The sequence below is a fragment of the Lissotriton vulgaris genome, chromosome 5, assembly GCF_964263255.1.
Source record: "Lissotriton vulgaris chromosome 5, aLisVul1.2, whole genome shotgun sequence".
Lineage (NCBI taxonomy): Eukaryota > Metazoa > Chordata > Amphibia > Caudata > Salamandridae > Lissotriton > Lissotriton vulgaris.
Window position 1 is genome coordinate 1,276,778,143 of NC_141693.1, and position 21,264 is coordinate 1,276,799,406.

Genomic DNA, 21,264 nt, shown 5'->3' on the forward strand with positions numbered 1-21,264 from the left:
AGTTTTCCTGTAATGTTGTGGCCCAATAGCAGGAATTTGTGTCTCAGATTTGGAGCTAAAGGAGGTGGTTACATTTCCCACCCACTTCTGTTTGAGCTTTTCAGACGCTGACTGAGATGGATGTGTCTTCTGTAAGAGAGCAATGTCTGATTTTTCAGAGGCCAGAAAACTTAAGACCTTTTTTTATAATATAATTAGTCAAGCCATTGACATTTCATGGACCAAATTGTAAGAGCTTTATCCCTAAACATTGAATGGAACCAATGCTGGAATGAACAGAAGAAGGCCTACAGAATAGGAGATCTGAAGACATCTGATGGGCAAATTGAGGAAACAAACATTCTGAAGCATAGGTTATCAGTAATGTAAAAGCATAGGAGCTAATAAGCCTGTCGTATCACTCAAACATTTTAGAGGGGGCTTTGATCCACAGCTGTGGAGTGAGCACCGTGGGTAAATGTTGGTCCAAGTACAAATTACCAACATTCTCTGGACTTTGTGCGATGTTCCAAATAGCAGTTACAGTTTGAGAAGTGATCTAGATTCATTCCTATCCCTCATAGGCGTTTCCACCATCCATGTTAAGAATCACTTGAACGATAGCTGACTGCTGGCATAGGTCGTGATAAACACAAAAAAGACATGTATTGGGGATTCGTCCAGGTTTTCAAGGAAACTTTCAAGCAACCTTGAAGTTCCTGTTGGTCCTATAAATCTCTAGTTATGCTGTTTATCATTACTAGCATCATAGCTTGGTCTAGCAAGCCATATCGGAGTTCAATTTGCATTAATAAAGGATGTAGAGCTAGAAATGTCCTCTAGGTTAGGCTGGTTTCGTAAGAAAGTTTACAGATAATGAGATTTTGTGATCTTTATAAAAGGACAAACTTTGTCTTTAAGCAGTCTGTATAATTAGGCATGTCTGCTGGTGGTTAAAGAAACACATCCTGATTGGTCTAGGAGAGTCTTTTGTGTCATTCCATTTTGGACGGAGCGAATGTGCCCACTGAAATCCAACAGTGGTCTGAACTCAAATGTATGGAGCTGTGACAGGATGAGGGCAAGAAACAGATTATATATTTTTTCTCAGGGACTTCATACGGATGAACATTATTCCTCCTCCTTCTATCTTCTAGGTCTGTGACCTTGTTTTGTAAATTCCACAGTTCTGACCGCAAATCTGGAGCATTTAGCACTGTTGCTTCTAGGGTCTCCAATAGTTTCTCAGACCTTGTGTCCGCTATTGATTGCTTGCGAGAATATCAGTTGCCTTGAGGGCCTAATTCTAGGTATTTGCTCAGTTGCCCTAGTCTAAGAGGAAAGGACATTTTTCTGTGTTGCCAACTCAAAGCACAATGTAACAAGCATTAAGAAATTGGGGGGCATGGGTTTAGGTTGTCCCTTCAAACAGTGTGTGGTTCCTCTCAACTGCCAGTAGATAGCATTCTGCCTCAAACAGTCACAATAGACTGTGGGAACTGCTAACAATGGGTGCCTCCAAGTGTCATGAATGTGGCACCAGACTCCGCCGATCCAATCCATGTAGAGTCTTCCAATACATTTTCGTGCCCAAAGTCCTGAAAGTAAGTAAAAGGGATTCCACAGTCCCACCTTGCAATTCTTCTGGTTCCTGCACGTTGATCACTTGTCTGTCCTGAAGGAAGTTAGGCAGGTCCACCTCCACCTCCACCAGTAATCACCACTGCAGTAGTTCAAGAGAGTTGACTTACCACTGGAAAAGGCAGCAACAGCAACTCTTAGTTCTACCCACCAGTCCCCACTGACCTCCGCAGTGGAGGTGTTGAGTCTTTACCGCAGCTCTGCGACTGCTCAGCAAGCAGGTACAGGCAAACGCATATGGCAGCAGGCTTCGGCCCAAGACCGGTAGGCACTTCATATGCCCCTTAACCACCTGCTCTCTACACAGGAGAAACAGGTCCTAGTACAACTAAGGCCACATTTAGTGTACGTGGATAACAGAAACGAAACAAATCCATTTTGGCAGAACTCGATTGGTGTTTACCACACACTCTAAATGAAGAGACCATATTTTAACATTTTTGGGCATAAAGCCAAGTTTCATGCATAAAAGTAAATACTTTGCCTATTCCAGCTTCCTCCACATTTTAAAATATAATAATTTCTCATATTCTACTGTTTGATTTACTACACGGATGGAAATTCACTCATCAGGTATAAGTAAATATTATGCACCTAGTGAAATAAACCTTGATTATTCTTTACTTATGTCATTTAACAACTGGGTACTGTTCTAATTAGATGCCTTTGTTCAAACAAAATAAGCTTTATATGTCCAAGGCTTACGTTTTGAAGTGCAGCGAAATGGTAGGGAAAAGCTTTACCTTAACAAATTGTCCTTAAAAACGAAAAATCTAGAAGGTAAATTAATGTGGTTTTTTTTAATCCACTTTTCAAGGCTGTAATAGTTCTGTCTTGAGTGTATATTCTAGAAGCGTTTTTGTTATAAATATTCTTGTTTTTGTTTATTAGGGAATGGTTTAAAACGGCTACTGGCCACATCTTCTGTTGTATTTATATATATGTATATTTATTAAAGAGTATATATAGAATGTAGCACATCAATCAACAGTTCTGCTTCTAGATAGCAGTTGGCGTGCTTACTCCTGTACTACCACCTTACTACCAACATTTATTTTGCTTTTGTTGACGGTGTATGTAAATTCCCCACTATCAACAAACGCAGTGGGTGTCCATCTCCCATAAAATGGAAATATATTTGTGAATCCAAACATGTGCAGTCTGCTGCGCGCTTCAATGAGTTTTGTGGTTGAACACAGCCATTTTAATTTCAGGACAGCTGCTTAGTCTGGTGGTCCGTCCTGGCGACAGCCCAGACTGCCTCTTGCTGCAATGGGAGAAGCCGACTCCAAATGTGCTCAGCTACTCCATCGTGATTTACGAAGTCGCGACAGATGTGGTGAAAACGAATATCTCAGTTGGGCAGGAAGCTATCAGTTATGAACTTCGAGGTCTTGTTCCAGGCACGCAGTATGAAGTCCAAGTCAAGGCGGTGTCGGAGTGTTCAGGATCACCCGCTCAGAGGGTCTCTGCATGGACAAGTAAGAACTGCACATTGTGATATGTCACGATGGTCCTGAGACGTAAGAATGGAAGACACCATCAGAGGTGTATAGAACTTGGGTCTTGCTAGACATGCATTTTCAAAGATGTAATGATGGTTGACGTTTTGGAAAGATGGCCATTTAGGAGATCGACATAGAGGTGGTGTCTTCCTAGAATAAGCCTATTATGTCTTTGTATGCTAGAGTTTTAAATCTTGAAATTGAAAGATAAAAAGCAGTGCAACCTTTGCCTTTAAATATTAAATATGTAACTTTTCGCTAGAGTACTCAGTTCTGTCTAAAAAGAGGGATTCTTAGAAGTTCTACAGGATATCTTATGTTCGCGTGACAGTGTGCCTGCAAGAGAGGGATCTTTGCTCTTCAGTTGGGTGCAGCAGTGCAAGGGTGGGATGAATAGACCAGGGCATGCTTTTGAAAGTGACAAATCAACAATGAGACTTGGAGGAAAGAGGAATGCAGTTCACGAGTTTAGTGATTGGACTAAGATCTTGGTCTGCTCCACCCACATGCCTGCAAAGGGGTCTGTTTATGAAACTGCGGTTGGCTGAGAGAAAGGTCTGTAAGGGGAAGAGGATGCCTTTGGAGAAGAGGGACATTTAAGCCTGTCCACAAGAAGGAACCAGTATAGGCTCTGTTAAGAATGGGGGTGAGTAGGTTGTTCCTCTGCATGCTGGATCGTCTCTTGCTTGTCTAGCATTACTTTGAGTTCTAGCAGGCTTAGACTCAGATATATTTGGAATTCCTATTTATTTAGTTTTTGTGATTTTTAAATAGCACGGGACATGGCACAGAGGCATCAGAGTGCTTCACAATCCAAGCAGAACATGTCAATAGCAAATAGAAAATATACATGTACGTTAAAGGTAAAGTGATCTACAAGTTAGCTTCTCCCGTGAGGTAGAGCGCTTCACGCATATTCAATGTAAAACATAGCAATGAAAAACAGGTGGTACAGCGCCCTGTGAGAATAGTTAATGCAGGTTGAAGTTGGTTTGCAATTGGAGGGAGCTTTAGGAGTTAAGAGCAGTGTAGGCCAGATGTCATTCCAAGAGAAGATCTTTGGGTCTTTGTTGAAGGTCGCATGGCATGTGGTCAGGCTGAGGCTCAGCAGGAGGGATTTCCAAATGTTTGTGTTGCTTTTGGAGAAAAATTGGTTTATACATCACTCCTGCTTGAAAGTGGGGAGTTCAAGGAAGAGTCATTTAGTTTTTTGTTTTTATAAGCTCGGCCGGCACCTTAGATTTTCAGCTGATCAGAGTGGTAGGAGGGTAAAGAGGAGTGGAGAGCTTTGAGTGGTGCACACAGTTTTAAATTGAGCTTTTGCAGAACATTATTGCCTGAAGATTGGGCGTGGCAGGCCTGTAGTATTAATAGTATATAGTGACTGGCTGCAAGACATTACAGTGGATTGGAATGTGTTTGGAGTAACTGCTCATGCTGGCGCCTCCTCTGTTTCTACCAAGGCAGGGCTGCACGTTTATTCCTTCAGGCATTCCCCAGCAGGCTGGAGGCATTAGAGGTTGGTTTTAGAAGTTGGTGGGCTGTTGCTGACTCCTCTGCCACATTCTCCAGCTCCCCTAGTTAACGAAAAAGGAGAGGGATGAGCGGAAGAAGGGAGCGGGCTGATTTGAACATTTTTACCACGGTTGCTTTTGGTTCCCAGTTCAGCCCTGGTTGCTTCGCAAATGATTGCATGGAAGTGTGTGTTGCCAGACCACTCCCTGCTAGTACCAGTTGAATGGACCTGTAAAAACACTAATACTGGTAGGAATAAAGAGTTGCACAGCTATGCTGCCTCACCATTACTTTGACGAGGTTATTGTTTTAAACATTGTACATTGTCATGTGACTCACACAAAGTCACAGCTAACTTGTGCAGAGCCCGTGATTGGTGAAGAAGAAAGAACATTCCACATGCTTATTGAAAGGCGTTCGTCCCATTGGGCCATATGGATGTCCAGACACCAAAATGGCAGCTGTTGTAGAAGAGGCAGCACACATTCTTTGAGCTTAGATGACCTTTGACTCCAATCCTTTCCAGGAACTTATATTAAATGACAAAAAATGCCACAAAGAAATTGGCAACATGGATAAATGTGACAGTAAATATGTTCTAGCTTTCTTAATTGGTCACAAAGAGTCTGCATTTTAATAATCTTACAAGATTAAGACACCTGCAGAGTGTTTGAAATGCATATATATAAGTGCCGGTACTCCTTGCCCCAGAGTACCAGTTTGCTGCTGAAAAGTGCTGATACTCTCCCTTTAAGGCATTGGAGTAGTGCTGAGAAGTGCAGGTACTACCCTTTCCAAATTGAACAAGTGCAGGTAGAATTTAAAGCATTGCTGCTACAGAGATCTTTGTGCACCCATCAAATTTCAGAGGATTATAATAACGGTAAGGTACATCTGTTGGTTAATATAGTTCCAGGTGAGTTCTGTCATTTGTCCAGTCACCGTTTTGAATCATAAAGTAGAATATGGGGTTAATGGGTCTGCTGCATAGCACGTTATTTAGCATGTGGGTCATAGATTTGTATTTTATGTATATGGGTCAGTGGGTTGCTGGTTTTGACCCAGAGATGCTTTTGTTATTTCCAGTTCATAACTAGCAGTACCAATATAGCACCGTGCGCTACAAACCAGCATCTAGGAGCTGAATGCACAATGCAAGTCATTGCTTTAGATCCTTATTGTTTTTTTTCTCAATTTGTTTTAAGTTTGTAAAGAAGGGTTTGTTAGGGTAGTAATGAAGCGAGTACAGATAACCCCATCACTGAGTTACATTTTAAATCCTGACTTTCTCTTGAGCAGGCACTCTTAACATATAATATCTAGAAGTATAGAAAATATGTGACTCCTACACCTTGTAATCCTCATTGCCTTTTGTAACATTTCCTGTGTATTGGTTTTCACACTTGTCTAATCTATTGTCACTTGTGTGCGCTGTAAAGCTCTCTGACACCCTACACTGAAATGAGTATCGCTATAAAAGAATTAAATAAAATTAAATTAGGTGACATTTAAATCATTATTTGTGCAGTTACTCTCTTATATAGAAGGTACTTTTTTATATGCAAGATTGAACAAAGTCAAAGTTTCTCTAAACTAGTTGTGAGGTGAGAAGCGGCCAGCCTTTGTTTACTTCCACTGGATTGATTTCGAAGTGTCAAGCTCCAGATAGCTCTCAGCAGGACAAACTTGAACAAAACAAGGGCTAATTGCCTTTAAATCAGGCCTTTGTTTTAGACTCAGCTGGAAGTAAAAATAAGAAAGCCGCCTGCAACATTGCGGAACAAAAAGTGGACAACGTGCAGGCACTGCTAAATTATGTCCCGGTGTCGGAACATTGTACAAGGATAAATTCAGCACATTTCACCGAGTCGGACGGATCCCAGCTCCGACTCAGAAATAGCTGATGGACTGGGATCCCCTCAAATCCAGCACTGACGACATCACAATACTTGACATTGCTGAGGTTGCATAATAGCTGCATGATTAATATAAATAAACAACACAGGCAAATGTTTATTTCTAATCCCATCAATATTAGGGAGCTCACATGATCTCTGAAAGCTGTGGGGCGTAACAGCAGCCCTGAACTGTAGCAAGCACAGCAAGTGAGCAAGACCTCTTCTATTGGGGTTTGTGTGTAGTTCACTGAGAAAATCTTGAAAGAAATGCGGGCAAATACTGCATTCTGAAGCCAAACCTTCACATAGATTTTGGACAAAGCCATAGGCTCTGAAAAGCCACTCATGAAACATTCAAGACCTTTCATGAGGTGCCAAACCAATGAAAGCTAATGCTCCTAAGAGATGACCCCATTATTTTCAAAATGTACTTTTGGTGCTGGCATTTGTCAAAAATTACCCCAATTGTGCATGGCCCTGCATTTTACATACAATAAACCAGTGCACGCTTTTTTCTATTATTGGCATTCATATACAGTGGGTGACCCTTATGTCGACAGTTTCTGTAATATGCCAGGCCAGAAATTTGGAGTTGCTGTGACTCTCTCATATGCCACAGTTATCCTCAAAAATACCAAAAATGGTACAAATTGGTGAGTACCAGCATTTAGCTATGGGTGGCAAGAATTTTCTCAAGTTTGCCAATGCTATAATTAATCTATGGGTGCCCAATATGTGAATATTTTCCTGTTGTATGCCAGTACCAGTATTTTACCATGGGTGTCCATTACACCAAAAATTGCCCCTTGTATTCCAAGGTCAGTATTTTGTCACAGGTGCCTGCCGAACCAGGAATTGCCTCCAGTGTGCCAGTGCCAGAATCTTACCATGAGTACCTCTATATGTCTAGTATTACCTTCAGTATGTCTGGGACAACAGCAGATACACAAGCACAAAACCACATTCTCCATTATTCTTGTTCAGAAATTCAGACACACTCATTCTCACTCACAATTACACTTACTCACTGTCACTCATTCTCACGCACACATTCTCTCTAACACTCCCTCATATTCATTGTTATTCATTTTCATAATCTCACTCGCTTGCGGTCAATTTCACTGTCATTCTTACTCATTGTGACTCACTCATAGTTACTCAATCTCCCGTTTTCTCTCAACAATTTTCACTGGATCTCAAAGACTCAATTTCCCATCCACACATGCTCATTGCTCACACATATTAATAGACACATGTTCTCACATGTACACATGCCCTCACTCACACACACTTACCATCAAGCAAGTAGAACACAACATACATTTGAAAGCATTTTTTACTTGCCTCAGCAGTGCAGGTTCCATTCCAGCAAAAGGTGCTCCATTTCTTAATACATCCGTGACAAATAATACTGGTGTTTAAAAAAAAAAAAAAGGTGCACCGTAAATGATGAGGGGAGAATGAATGGAAGGATCATTAGATGGATCGATAAATTGGAGAACTGATGAAAGGATGGATGGATGGAAAGAAAGGCGAAACAATGGGTGCATGTAATGGTGAAAGAATTAGTGCATGGAAGGCTAGATGGATGGATGATTGGATGGATGAATGGATGGATGGATGGATGTATGAATGGATGGATGGAAAGGAGAAGGAAACTCTGCTAGAGTGGGTTGCGCTCTCATAATGACATTAGTGGTATGGATCTAAATGTATAGGGAGGTATATTACTTTTCTGGATCCTCCCTTGGGTGCTCGTTTAGCTCTTCAGAAAGGTCAACTAAATTCGAAATTTTTTGCAATTAAACCAGAGACCAAAGCAATGTGAACTGTCAGAGCAAACTGAATGAGGCCGAGGAAGGATTTATTTAAATAGAATTCAGCTTCTTCATTATCTGCAGAGATTTCTAAAAGAAAAGGTCTTATTGTGGATCCAGATAGATTTAGGGTTGTTCTTAAATTCTTAAAAGCACAGTGCTGGTAATCTGAAAGCCAAGAATAACAACTTAGATCAGAGGTTATTCTGTTTTAACCGGGGTTGAGTTTCACAAGTTTATCTGCAAGCCTTCATTGCATCATTCTGTCCAACCGTGCCATCTAACCAGTCAGCAGATGGGTACTACCTGAGAGGGACCCTTATGGGAAAGCCGCATAGGTCCTTATGCTCAAATCATGTGCAATAGTTAGTAGCCCTGTGTCCCACTGCCCACGCCATTGGTTCATGCAACTCCCTCTTCCACAGCTCTTGTGGACTCCGCCCCAGGGAGCACCGTGTCTGTTCATTTGTCTCTTATGGTCGGTCCTCGCCAGGAAAACCACACGCAGTCATTTGGGTAGAGGGAGAGAAGAGAACAATCTTTTACTTCAGACAGGTGTGTGCACGTGGGTTTGGCCATGGTCTGGCACGTGAGTGTTTTGCTAATGATTTCAACTGTGAATCAGTGTTTAATTTGAACATGTGGTTTCCAGTGCTCCGTGTAGTGAGCCACCTGGCCACTGCAATACACTGTAACACATTCAGCTCCCTGGGCTGGGCGCGGACTAGGTAGTATATAATAAAGGGTGACGTCAGCGCACGTGGCTGACGGCACGAACAGCGGTACAAAAAGGGATGGTGATGGATGGAGCATCTGAATCAATCAAACACTCACACCCAGTCAAAAGATCTGGGTTTAATCCATCACCGTTCTTTAGCCCACTCTGCCACCCCAGTTCAGACATGGCTATATGCAAATCAGTCTGACCCTGTGCCTCATGGGAACAGTCCAGCCCGAACTGCCAAGCCATGTCTTCCCTGGACCGGTGACAAGCTTCCGAGGACGGCACGAACAGAGCACTTGTGTAGACGTCCCTTATTGCTGCTCTAATGTTAGCAGTTAAGCCTACCCTGCCAGGAGCCTTTAGAAGTTGGTTTCAGCCCCGACCACTAGGGACCACCCTAGCTTCCCTTCCAGCCAAGACGATCGGTGCCCCGCCCCACCCAGGGTATCACACTCCGCACCAGCACTTAATTGTCAATGCCGGTGCTTGTGACAGTCTGCCACAAGGTAGCGCGGTCTGACTTATTTAGAGATGATCACAACAGGTAATTATTAACTCAATATACATACAAAATTACTATTACCTGCCACTAAAGCCATTCTTATTGATTTGGAGGCCTGAAATGGTCCGAATGGTCACACTTCTAGGAGTACGACTTTGTGTAGTTACTATAATTGGCAGCATGGCATGGGCAATGTGTGGAGTAAGCTGCAGTGGCCTCCTAGCGAAAGCCCTGGCCCTCATATTTTTACAAATTAAATAATGCTGTGAATATAGGTGTTTATTATGAAATGGTTTAAGACATCTATGGATCCGAAACGAACTTTGTCTTTAAAGGGTATCCATACTTCTCTCTCTCCTGCTTTTATAGCACAGAAGACTGTGATCCAGCTGCCCCGTGGAAAATCTGTCTCAACAACACTACCCAATACCACAATACTCACCATTAATCATAGGCCCATAATTTACCGAGACAAATGTTGGGCTACTGAATCTAGTGACCTAATTAATCAGATCTATTTAGAAACTATTTACACATTATGTACAACTGCAGTATATCACTAACATATTTATAAAAATATAATGGAAACATTTAATTAAGTCACCTTGGCGATGAATTAACTGATGGTAACAAGATTCAGAAAACTAGACCAGCTTGTCATTTCAAAATCTATTTTATTAAATTTTATTTTGAAAATAAGAGCATATTAAGCAGGTAATCTTTATTAGCATTTTCAAGCATTTTTATTAATTAAGTAAAGGCACATTAGAATGTCACTTCAAAGAAAATCAGCATGAAAAACAATTAATGAGAAAAAAACCTAATTCCCTAAATTCTGTTTTCCTAACTAACTCTTTAGAAACCTAAGGGAAAAGCATAAGTTCTATAATTTTTACGTGAGTCAAATGTCCGACAGCATCTCACGCACAGCAGGTTTCAGGAACGAGCCAGCCTGCTCCTCCCAAGGGGCCAATTTTTATACCTTTTCACTATCTAAAACTAACTAAAAGAATACTTTATTAGTGACATACAACGCAGCCATTGGCTAACAGCCGTCAGGCCATATTAGCTCATCGTTCCACGATCCAAACTTGTGCCTTTCAGTGAGACCATTGTCTTCAGTCCTGAGGCGACATGGACTTCCGTAAATGTTGCAAAAACTATTAAACAACAGTTTTGCTGCTTCCTCAGCTCAGCATGTCTGCCGGAACCTGTCCTTGGAAATCTAACACCAATGAGCATGTCCTGCATAGTTCCATTGATATATTTATTTTTCGGACATTATCTTGTGGCAACCTTGACCACATCCTTTTGCTGTGCTCGGCTCTTCATGACAGGCTTTTCAGGCACGCTTTCAAAAACACTAGGACTCAGGCCTCTTTTTCGAAGCACTAATAAGCAAGGAAAAACAAGACATTAATTAATTCGAGTAATGAAGAATATTCTGTTACCCACCCTCCTTGCTAATGTTAACCCATTAGTTTATGTTATCTAGCTTTAAGCAAAAACGAGAATGCAGCTTTATAAAAACCCTCTTCATCCAGGATTCTCCACGAACCTATGCCACATATGACACGACATAGACAAAGGCAAAATAAGCACATGCCATTTAAATAAACAGCCGCAATTAATGTTGACAAACAATAGACAAGGTTAATAAATTAATTTTCACAAACTTGTATGTGCAACATAGAAGCACATAATGTTGCCCTCGTGTTCGTGTGTGCAATTTTAAACTAGGTTGAATTAGTACAAAGATCATGCAAAAACCATTAATATTATTAATTTATTATGGAAGTTTAATCTGCGAGTATAAACGCATCAAATCACTGAAACTCGCTTAATCAACTCCCTCATCTGGTGATTTTAAAATCACCAAACAATACCAAAAATTTTATCAAATTTTAATTTATGACGACATCATTTTTGAACTCTTTCTGTCTTAGTACTTCTAAACTCCTGTCTCAGCAGTTTGTCTGGAACTCTCATATTGAGCTCTACGAAACTCTTCCATTTCTATTTCCTTCTCTTGAGCTTTCCTGAGTTTATAGATCCTCTTCTTTTCCCTCACATGCTTCTTCCTCTTGTGAATCATGCAACTAATTTTTAACAAAAGTGTTACAATAACTATGATTATTACATGATAAAGCACTTTGCCAATGATTGAACTGCCAATTTGTCTAAACCAATTCCCAATTGCCTCAAATCTTTTGCCATACGTTCTGAAAAACTGTCACTTTCCATGGGTTCTATTTCTGAGTGAAATTCAGTGATATTTTTAATAAGCATCTCTATATTCTGGCTCTTGTCTGGGATATATGTACAGCAATGCTGAACATGCAAAATTCCGCAGACTCCTCCTTCTTTTGCTAGCAGAATGTCTAAAGCAAGACGATTCTGCATAACCATGCTTTGCGTGGCAACAAATTCAGTATTAACTAATTGAAAACCACCTGCTGTGTCTGTGGACAACCTATCTACAATTGTGGAAATCTGTCTGATTTTGATCGAATTCAGGGTTATTCCTACCATAGGAATTATTGCACCAAATATGTCACCCATAATTTCTGAAAAACTCTCTCTTGTACCTATTCAGGTGTTCGCCAATTTTGAATGAACCTTCTGTACTTCTGTCCACATGACAAATCTTTGGAAAAACCAATCCAAGATAGCATGTCCCATACCAATGGTCTGGGAGGCTAAAATAGGCTTTGTTACCATAGATAAAATAAATTCCAGAAAAAATTGGGTCTTTTCTGCCTTTAAATCCCCAACCCCCTAAGATACGATAAGTATCCTCACATTGACTTGCACCGACAAAATAATTATCATACAGTGTGTTCTCTTCTAATACAGAATTTACCACTAATAGGATCATCTATGTGAATAGCAGAATTAGTATATCCACCATTAAGCTTCTCATCCTCAAGCTGCCAAAACATTGATTTGGTCTGTTTCAGTATCTCATTTCTTTTATAAATCGCCCTTCTCTCCTCAACTAGATTGAGAAAAGATTTCTCTTCAGCTCTCATTTTGCAGGTTAAATTATTTTTGTAAGCATACTCATATGTGAGTTCATTAGTCACCAGAAAGAATTCCCTCATCTGCTTAGCAGGTTTAACTTTGTTTAAGCTATTTACAACCTTCAGTTTAGCAAATATTTCATCATGGTCTGAATAATAGTACTCCAGACGACCTGTTTGATAAAGCAAACTAGCTATCACACTGCATGTTATGCCATAAGTAAGGGGTAACATGTTATATTTAACCCCTTCTGAAACTGAAGCAGGAAGCTTCACACAAACGTAGCAGTCTTTTACATCCATGACTTTTACGTACTCGGACAGAAGCCTTGAAAAAGAATTAGTAGAAAAATCACCAACTGATCTGTCTTGGTGGATCTCTGGTTTATGCTTAATAACTATATTAGTTTTGCCTGTAACATCATGATTAGCTTGTTTAGATTCAGCTTTGCTTGTCATGTTTATCTTATATTCCTCTATATCAATGCCAAAGGGAAAGATAACTGCCAAAATTAGCCAAACCAAGATTATTAGAATCACACAAATAGAAGACATTTTACAACATCTTCTAAAGATAGCACACCTTGAATTGTCAGAAGTAGGCATTTTTTTTTTTTGTTTACAAACTTCTTTTTTTTTTTACAAAGTTTTTCTTAAACATAAATTTAAAAATAAAAGTACATATATACCTCCCCTTTCTATTTTTTTTTTTTGGAAACCCTCTAACATCTTTTCTTCGACCTTGCGTCTTACATCAGAAGTGTTTTTCCAGTTAACACAATTTCTTCGACCTTGTGTCACCTAACACAATTTCTTCAGCCTTATGCCAAAAATAGAACCTTAACTTAAAGAAAATATTTCTAATCTATGTCACTGTTTTCTTCCAAATCTTCCTGACTACTACTACTTTTCTCCACAACTGGTGGGATAATAATATACGCCCATTCAGGAGACTTGTATTTTTGATTTGGTCTCAATGGTCTTTTGCCTTTTCTGCTAATTACTTCAATTTTCTTTCCTGCTTGACCTTTTTTAACTGATTCACCCTTTTGACTTGATATCTCATTAATCTGCTCTTTTGTTTTATTCACCAATTTGAATTTTAGATTTTCTTTTGGCCAAATATCTCCTTTCCTTAAGAGTTTCTTCTTTGGTTCAGTTTCGTTAGACTCCGTTTTCCAAGCTCTTTTTCTGAATTCTCTCACTTGGGATTCTTCGTCACTTTCATCAGTTTCATCATTTTGAGATTTGAAATCTTGTTTCAGGTACTTATTTACTCTGCAGTTTCACTCCGTTAGGAACAGCATCCTTGTAGCTGGTACTCGGTAATTCGTCCTCTTCTTCTGGAATTACTTCTAACTTCCCAGTTTCAGATTTCTTGTTCCTGCTTTCAGAGCTTATTTTCTGCTTTTCAATACTCTTCTGATTTTGATTCTTCTCTGTCTCCGATTCTTTTTCTGCTTCTTTTTCTAGCAGATCTTCATCATTTTCTGAATCTAGAATCACAATCTCTAGATCTTTTTCTTTCAACACCTGATTCTCATCAGAATTTTCCAGATGTCGACTCTCTTGTCGATCTTAAAAATCTGGATTTTCAGGTTCTTCTTCTTCAGAGTCTGAATCAGTTGTTGTATCGTCACTATCCTCATCAGGATTTTCAGGAGGTGGTACACGAATGGTGTGACTCGCATGCACCCACCTTTTCAAACCCTTACATTTAATTGCATGTGTTGTGACTAATATCGCCTGTCTTGCTTTTTGCCATCTGGGTACTAAACAATTTCTTCTCCGATGAACTTTTGTTCTCACCCAGTCTCCGGGCAACAGATCATGAGCTTGCTCCTTTTCTTTTGAAATTATATCAGTTCCCACCTGATGGAATACAGAAGTTACCACGTCAGACAAGTTCTTGCAATGGTCCATAATTGCACTATCATTAATAGTCAGAACTTTTCCAACTGGTACAAATGCTTGCCTCATCACTCTGCCCATAAGGATATCATGTGGGCTTAAACCTGTCTTTTTATCTGGAGTACTTCTCAAAGACATTAGAACAAGTGGAAGTGCATCTGTCCACTTTATTCCTGTAGCCAGGCACATTTTGGCTATCCTATTTTTTTATTGTGCCATTTATTTGCTCAACAACTCCTGACGCTTGTGGTCTGTATGCACAGTGTAGCTTTTGCTTAATGTTCAGGGCTTCACAAATCAATTGTAACAATCTGTTTTCAAAATGTGTTCCGCGATCACTTTCAATTGTTACTGGAAATCCATACCTCGGTATAATCTCCCTTAAAAGCAATTTTGCCACAGTAACTGAGTCATTGTGACGTGTTGGGAATGCTTCCACCCATCTTGAAAACAGACAGACAATCACTAAGACTTACCTTAATTTATTGTGTGGTGGCATGTCAATGAAATCCATTTGCAATCTAGTAAAAGGACCACCCTCCCGTCCTATGGTTCCCATGCTCACAACTGTTTTTCTGTTTGGATTGATTTGTTGGCAGATCAAACAACGCTGGCAAAGTGACTCTGCAATTATCCTAAATTTTGGATTAAACCAGGTTTCTCTGAACAACCCGATCATGGAATCTCTTCCTAAATGTCCTGGACCATGGTACATTCGTGCCATGTCAGCAATCATGCAATTTGGTAAAACTGGTCTGTCATCTTTGTAAACCCAAACTCCATCTTCTTCCCGCTGTCTGCAATCTGCTTTTAGCCATGTGTTTTTCTCCTCATCATCTGCCTCATCTTGTAAATCCTTTACTCCTTGCCATGTCTCCACTATAGATATTCGCATGAGAGAGTTCAAAACATGATCATTGTCTTTTTCACGATTAATTGAAAAATTGTTTTTCGCACAATATCGTGCAATCTCATCTGCAAAGCAATTACCTTTAGTAATATAATCCTCACCTTTATGTGCTGCGCATTTTACAACAGCAATCTCTTTTGGTAACTGAATGCCATCAATCAGTCTTTTGATCAATTTTGCATTCCTGATTGGTGTTCCTGCAGAGGTCAAATAACCTCTTTGAGACCAAAGCTTACCATAGTCATGGACTACACCATATCCATACTGACTATCAGTCACTATGGAAATCTTTTTCCCTTCAGCTCTTTCACATGCACGAATTAAGCCAATTAATTCTGCCACTTGAGCTGAACCAATTCCATCAGGAGAGGAACCCTCAACTACTCCTGCAACTGTGCAAACTGAATATGCTGCTCTTAAAATGCCCTCATCTGTTCTTAAACAAGAGCCATCAACAAAATACACAAAGTCTGATTCCGACAAGGGAACATCCTTTATGTCTTTTCTTGGTTTTGTGCAGTAATCCAAAACATCCAAACATTCATGGTCAATGTCCATTTCATTATTGATTTCAGTAACAACACCATCAGGCAACAATGTGGAAGGATTTAGGTTCACACATCTTGCAATTGAGACATTATCTGATCCTAAAATGACCTTTTCATATTTTGTCAATCTGCTATTTGACAAGTGTTGTGTTTTGCTTCTGGTAAGAAGAGTCTCAACTGAATGAAGTACATACACTTTTACAGGAAACCCCATTATGATACCTTCGCTTTGCTCAAGGCTCACACTTGTTGCAGCCACTGCTTTTAAGCAACCTGGCAATGCTTTTGGGACGGGATCAAGAACAGCTGAGAAGTAAGCAATTGGCTTTCTCAGTCTTCCATGTCTCTGAATAAGAACTGATCATGCACAACCTTCCCTTTCACTGCAATACAGCTCAAATTCTTTCTCAAAGTCAGGCATGCCTAATGCTGGAGTTTCTCATAAGCTTCTTTTTAACTGTTCAAAGGCTTCTAATTCAGTTTTTGTCAGGGTAATCTGGTCTTTTATGTCTGCTTTTGTCAGTCTCTGTAGTGGTTTCGCAATTACTGAAAATCCACTAATCCATTGACGACAATAACCTACCATTCGTAGAAACATTCTGACCTGTCTCTGTGTAGTTGGAGGTTGTATTGCTGAAATCATTTTAATTCTCTCAACTGTCACTTGTCTGATTCCTTTTTGCAATTCTGTGACCACGGTATTTTACTTCTTGCTTGCAAAACTGTAGTACATTTAACTCCTGGATAGAAGATGGTTCGGCCGCATCAACAAAAACAGGTCGGGTTTGCCGATTGCGTACCACTCCTTCCAAACCTTGGTTCACCTCCACCCTCCGTGATCTTAAGTCAGGTTGCAAAAAACTTGAACGAACATGGAGACAAGCCTATCTCCCCGAGGCTAAAAAGAACCTAAGGACGGCGCAAAAGAAATATTATGCGGCGATCAGAGCCGCAAAAGGCCAATATTTCGAAGGGCGCATAACTAATGCCAACAACAATAGCAAAGAAATCTTTGCTATAGTGAAAAGTTTTACTTCACCTTGTGCTGCCCAACCCATACTTGCCTCCACAGAGAAATGGTGCGAAGAACTCTCCGTTTTCTTCGTGGACAAAATCACCAAAATCCAGGATGATTTACTTACTGTATGTAACCGCTTTCCATCCATACTGGCCATCCCGTCTCCTGTGTTACCTACCCCCATGGAAAGGTTCCATCAGTTCTCCCCAGTAGAAAATACGGACATTGTCAGCATCCTCACCTCCCTACATTCCGGATCCCCTTCTGACCCGTGTCCTGCCAGTGTGCTTGCGCGTCTCGCGGACACAGTGGGCAATGAGGTAACGCATATTATCAATCGCTCTTTCCTCACTGCCACGGTCCCGACCTGCTGGAAGCAAGCTAAATTGCTCCCACTTATAAAGAAAAATGGATTAGACCCTGCCACCCCTGCTAACTTCCGGCCTATATCATTGCTGCCGGCCCTAGCAAAAGTATGTGAAAAGGTCGCCTTCACTCAGCTAGACAAATTTGTCGAAAATTCCCAGGCTCTACATCCAGCACAGTCAGGCTTTAGAGCAGCCTATAGTACGGAGACGGCGTTGGTGGAAATCTCTGAGGCCATTCGGGAGTGCTTGGACGAAGGTGGCAGAGCGGCTCTGATTTTATTAGACCTCTCTGCCGCCTTCGATACTGTCCCTCACTCCCTTCTGCTTACCAGACTAGCGGCCATAGGCATCACAGGCTCTGCTCTTGACTGGCTAACGTCCTTTTTGGACAACAGATTCCAACAAGTCTGGATGCCGCCCTTCGCCTCTTCCCCCAAGAAACTTGTAACGGGTGTACCCCAGGGCTCCACTCTTAGCCCCCTGCTTTTTAATATTTATCTAACCCCGCTTATTTTCCTTGCTGAACAATTGGGAGCAAAAATAATGGCTTACGCTGACGACACTCAACTCCTGTTTACCTGGCCCAAAAACAACCTGGATACATCTGGAGCCCAAACTTGCTTGTCATCTGTCTTTCGTTGGCTTGCCCTCGCCCAATTAAAATGCAATGAAAGCAAATCTGAAATTTTGCTTTATGGCTCCTTCCCAGACAACTTCGGCAACTCTCTATGGCCAGCCGACTTACCTTGCCCCAAATCCATCGGAGGCCCTGCTAAAAATCTCGGAGTCTGGTTTAACAATGACCTCAAATTCGAGGATCATATAAAAAGACTTACCGGGATCTGCTTTTCTACACTTAAAACTTTACGCAGGTTCTTTCCACTTCTCCCGAGAGCGGCCAAAGAGACCGTCATCCGTGCCCTTATACTATCCAGATTGGATTACGCAAATGGCCTCTTCTGCGACCTTCCTGCTTATCTGATCCATCGCCTCCAAGTTATACAAAATGCCGCTGTACGGCTTTTGTTTAATATTCCAAAAAGTTCAAGTGTCTGTCAACCTCTCCGCGCCCTGCATTGGCTCCCGGTTGCCCACAGGATTCTATTTAAAATCCTGGTCCTTGCCTTTCGAGCTGTTCATCAAGCTGGTCCTGTCTACCTGAGGAAAAGATTTTCCCTATATGTTCCCAACCGCCCCCTCAGATCAGCTAATCTGCACCAAATGAATGTTCCAAAATTCAAATACAGCAGGCTTGGCGGCCAATCCATCTCAGTCAGAGCGGCGAGAGCATGGAACACCCTTCCGCAGCAGCTAAGAACAGCTCCTTCCATTACTCTGTTCAAGAAAGGACTGAAGACCTACCTTTTTAACATTACTGTATAGGGTCCCCCTCTACCCTGCCTCTCACCCCTTTCGCGCCAGGATACTATTTTTTTAGTAACAGAGCGCGCTATAAAAGCCTATAATAATAATAATAATAATAGTTTCGCAGGTGAAACTTTATGTCCCTCATCTGCCAGACGATTCAAAAGAGTAACAGTGTCTGTTACACAATTTTCTCTTGTTTTTGCAGCCACCAGGAGATCGTCAATGTACTGGACCAATGTTGACTTACCAGGTAAATCTAGATCTTCCAAGGATTTCTTTAACAACTGATTAAAGATAGATGGACTCTCAGTATACCCTTGAGGGATACAACACCATGCTAAGATACGATCTTGGAATCTGAACGCAAAAATTTGTTGGCTCTCTGGATGCAGTGGAACCGTAAAGAAGGCATTACACAGGTCTATGACCGTGTACCATTCTGCATCATGCGGAATCTGATATAGAATTACCGCTGGGTTTGGTACAACTGGACAACATGGAACAACTATTTGAATAACTTTTCTCAGGTCCTGAACTATTCTGTAAGTTCCGGTTGGCTTTTTGATTCCCATAATCGGTGAATTACATGGGCTGCTCTCAATTTCTTTTAAAACACCTTGTTTTATGAATTTCTAAATCACAGGAATGACAACCTCAATAGTTTCAGCTTTCATTTTGTACTGAGGAATGTTTGGAAAATCTATCCCTTGTTTTACAGTAATTTTTACTGGGTCAACATGTTTCATTAAACCCATTTCATCACCAGTTAAATCCCAAATCTCCGGATTAACTACCTCTTTTATCAAAAACAGGAAACAGCTGGTTTTCTTCCTCAACCATTAACATTGTTAATTTATACAGACCATCTTCTTCAAAGGTCTAAAGCTCAATACCATCCGGTGAGCAATATATTTTACAGTTCATCTTACACAACAGGTCCCTCCCTAACAGGTTAACTGGACTACTGTTACAGACAACAAATCTGTGTTTATCTTTAAAATTTCCAATTTCTATTTCAACTGGTTCAGTCAGGTCTGTTTTAATGTGCTGATTTGCTACACCTACTACTTGAATGTTTTCACCCGAGAGAGGAAGGTTTTCAATTTCCACTGATCTAATAGTAGAACGGGTAGCGCCAGTGTCCACAAGAAAAGTGACATCTACATCATTCACTTTACCATTTACAAATGGACCTGCCTGATCTACCTCAGGAGTGGCTCCAAGCACACACACTCTTCTTTCTCTCACAGGCACCGTCATGAATTATCCTCTGAATCACTCCCTCCGTTCAAACAATATTGCTGAGAAACATTTGGCACATACACTCTTTGTGATCTGTTTACCTAGTCACCTCCGCAGAATCCCATCTCAGGATTGAACCTCTGAGTATTCACACAATTTGGGAGAGATGGCTGTGGAATTTGGCTCTGCTGATTCAATTGGCTCTGCTGATTCACTAACTGTCGCTGTAGCTGTTGCTGCTGACTTATTTCATTTAACTGTCGCTATAGCTGTTGCTGCTGATTTATCTCACTCTGCATCTGTGGATTTAATGATGAATTTTTTAAATTTCTGGGCGGATTTTTACACTCCCGCTTCCAGTGTCCAATTTTGCCGCAATTAAAACATGGTAGCTTCTGCTTGAGCTCTTCAATGTTAATATTAAATTTTGGTTTATTCGGGTTTGCCTTGAACTTTCCTTGATTCTGGTAAACATTTTCATTTTCTAAGGTTGCTATCTGCTGTTCAGCTACCTTCACTTGTGCCCACATTGCCTTTTCCTAAGCTTTTTCTGCTTTGCATCTATCTCATCACTGCAATATTTTGCTTTTCTTAGGATGTTGTCAACTGAAAGTGATTGCCAACCGACAATTCCGTTCCTAATCATTTCACTAATTTCAGGTCTCAGGCCATAAACAAATCTGTATATGAAGTGGCTCATGTCTTTTTCACTTACTTTTTCTTAGCCATTGTATTGTTTAAATACCAGCAGTAACCTTTCATAAAATGAATGAACTGACTCTTGGTTCTTGGTTTGTTCTGTCAATTTTACCCAATCTACTTCTTTTGGATGAATCTTGTTTTTCAGCCACACAATTACTTTGTCATAGAAATCCATAACATCTGGTGAAGGGGCACCTGTTCTTTTTTCTCGGGCTGGTTCTTCTTTAGGCCAACTCACAGAAATTTTACATTCTGTCCAAAGATCTGATGGGACAACAATGTCAAAGAATCCATCTAGATCAATCCACAGAACTTTTGACACCTTGATGAATCTGTCTACCTGACGATACCATTTCACTGGTTTTTCTCTCAGCCGAGGGAAATCATTCGTGAATAGCAAAATATCCTGCCTTGTCCATGGTACATGAACATAACCTCCACCCGCTATTTCCCTCATAGGAAATTCAGTTGCAAATTCCCCTCTTTCTCTTTTTTCTTCTTCTTTCTTTTTCGTCCATCTCACTCTCCACTTACTTAATTCACCTAATCTTTTCAGGAACACAACTAATTCTTTTACATGGGTAATCCTACCT

General features: G+C 40.7%; 1 protein-coding gene across 1 annotated transcript in view; it reads left to right on the forward strand.

The window, feature by feature from the left end:
- LOC147712454 (receptor-type tyrosine-protein phosphatase V-like) overlaps positions 1-21,264 on the forward strand; it is a 558,680-nt gene that overhangs the window by 49,762 nt on the left and 487,654 nt on the right. The window contains exon 3 of the mRNA XM_086923127.1: positions 2,835-3,101. Within this exon, the coding sequence (XP_086779253.1) occupies positions 2,835-3,101 (267 nt within the window). The remainder of the gene's footprint in view (positions 1-2,834; positions 3,102-21,264) is intronic.